The 1,527-nt window shown below is 35.8% G+C and overlaps 1 gene segment (V, D, J or C); it reads right to left on the bottom strand.

Moving 5' to 3' along the window:
• Nucleotides 1-609: 609 nt before the first annotated feature.
• Nucleotides 610-1,160, bottom strand: LOC126387220 (Ig heavy chain V region 6.96-like). The segment is given in 2 exon segments: nucleotides 610-945; nucleotides 1,028-1,160. Coding segments are annotated over 2 exon segments (363 nt in total).
• Nucleotides 1,161-1,527: the final 367 nt, after the last annotated feature.

Below are 1,527 nucleotides of genomic sequence, written 5' to 3'. Positions count from 1 at the left end.
AAAACTTCAGTCTGATGCGGCTGGTTTGAATAAATTCTTTTTAACGGTTTCAGTGTTTGTAGTTGTTGGAAAACAGCTGCTCAGGAACTGAAATGTTTCACAGATTGCAATACATCTTTTCCCTGAAGTTAAAATTTGGTAGTTTTTTACATTTCTGAGTTACTTTTTGTGTTAATCAACACTGATTACCTTCATCTGTGTGGTTGTGTCACATATATATGCACATTCCTTTATTGCAACAAACTGTCAGTATTGTCTCACATCTTTTCTGGATATTTCTCTGCAGACACAATAATAATTCTTTGATGATTATATTAACACCATTTGAATATGAAAAACCTCTCTATATCTTTTATGTTTAGAAATAATATCCCTCAGTTTTCAGGACTTCATAATGCAGGGACAAAGATGAATTCATGGTTTCATACAGGAAATGTTTCTAATGGAAACTATAGGATATCAAAAGACATATAATACAGAATATAAGAATTAAAAAAAATGATGTGATGTAATGTATTTTAATGTAAATAACATTGATACTAATGATATAAACAAATACATTACAAATTCTCAATGCTTGTGCAGCCTGGAAGATACTGTAGGTTTTGTACAGCTGCTCAACCAACTCCAGTCACTGTGTGTCTCGAGCACAATAATAAACAGCAGAATCTTCAGTCTTCAGACTGTTCATCTGCAGATACACTTGATCGACGTTGTTGTCTCTGGAGATGGTGAACCGGCCTTTGACTGACTGAGAGTAGTAGATGTAGCTACTGCTATAACTGCTGGTAGCAACCCACTCCAGTCCTTTTCCAGGAGCCTGTCTGATCCAGGCCATGTAGTAGTTATCAAAGTGCAATCCAGAGGCTGTACAGGTCAGTCTGTGAGATTCTCCAGGCCTTTTAACCACTGGTTCAGACTGAGTCAGAGTCTGACCATCAACACCTGTCAAGACAGCAAGTAAACCATGACATGTCAGAAACACAAATGAGAACTATGTCAAATCAAGATGAGGTAAACTCTTCACCTGCCCAGCAGATAGTTAAAAGCAGCAGTCCTGTCCTATAGTCCATCATGTTAAACTGTGTGTCCACTGTTCTCTGTCCTCCTCTCTGCAGTCAGATAAGTAGAGGTGGAAGATATCTGAGTTTTGCATCGACTCCTCCTTTTTAAAGAACAACATCCTCTGTTTAATCTCTCCTCAAAACCTTTTTTTCATTTTAAGGCTTTCTTCTAACCAAAAATATGTTGTATTGGTCTTTTTCTTAAGATTAATTTCACAACTGTGTTAAAGTTTTGATTTGGTTTATATTTCTTACCTGATGTCATTTTTTTCCCTTGTTTGACTGTAAGTGACTTTCTAATATTTAAACATGCCTATTTAACATGGCAGGCGGTTTTGTTCACTGCAACTTACTAATAATGGAATATTGCTACTGGTGATAAAATAAATAAAATAAAAAGTTATTGTAAAATTTCAGTTTTGGGTCATGCAGTATGAAAATCACCATGTAGGCTTCATTTGAG

The sequence above is a fragment of the Epinephelus moara genome, unplaced genomic scaffold (assembly GCF_006386435.1).
Source record: "Epinephelus moara isolate mb unplaced genomic scaffold, YSFRI_EMoa_1.0 scaffold2877, whole genome shotgun sequence".
Taxonomy (NCBI): domain Eukaryota; kingdom Metazoa; phylum Chordata; class Actinopteri; order Perciformes; family Serranidae; genus Epinephelus; species Epinephelus moara.
Note: the sequence above shows the minus strand (reverse complement) of the source record. Positions and strands in the feature narration are given on the sequence as shown.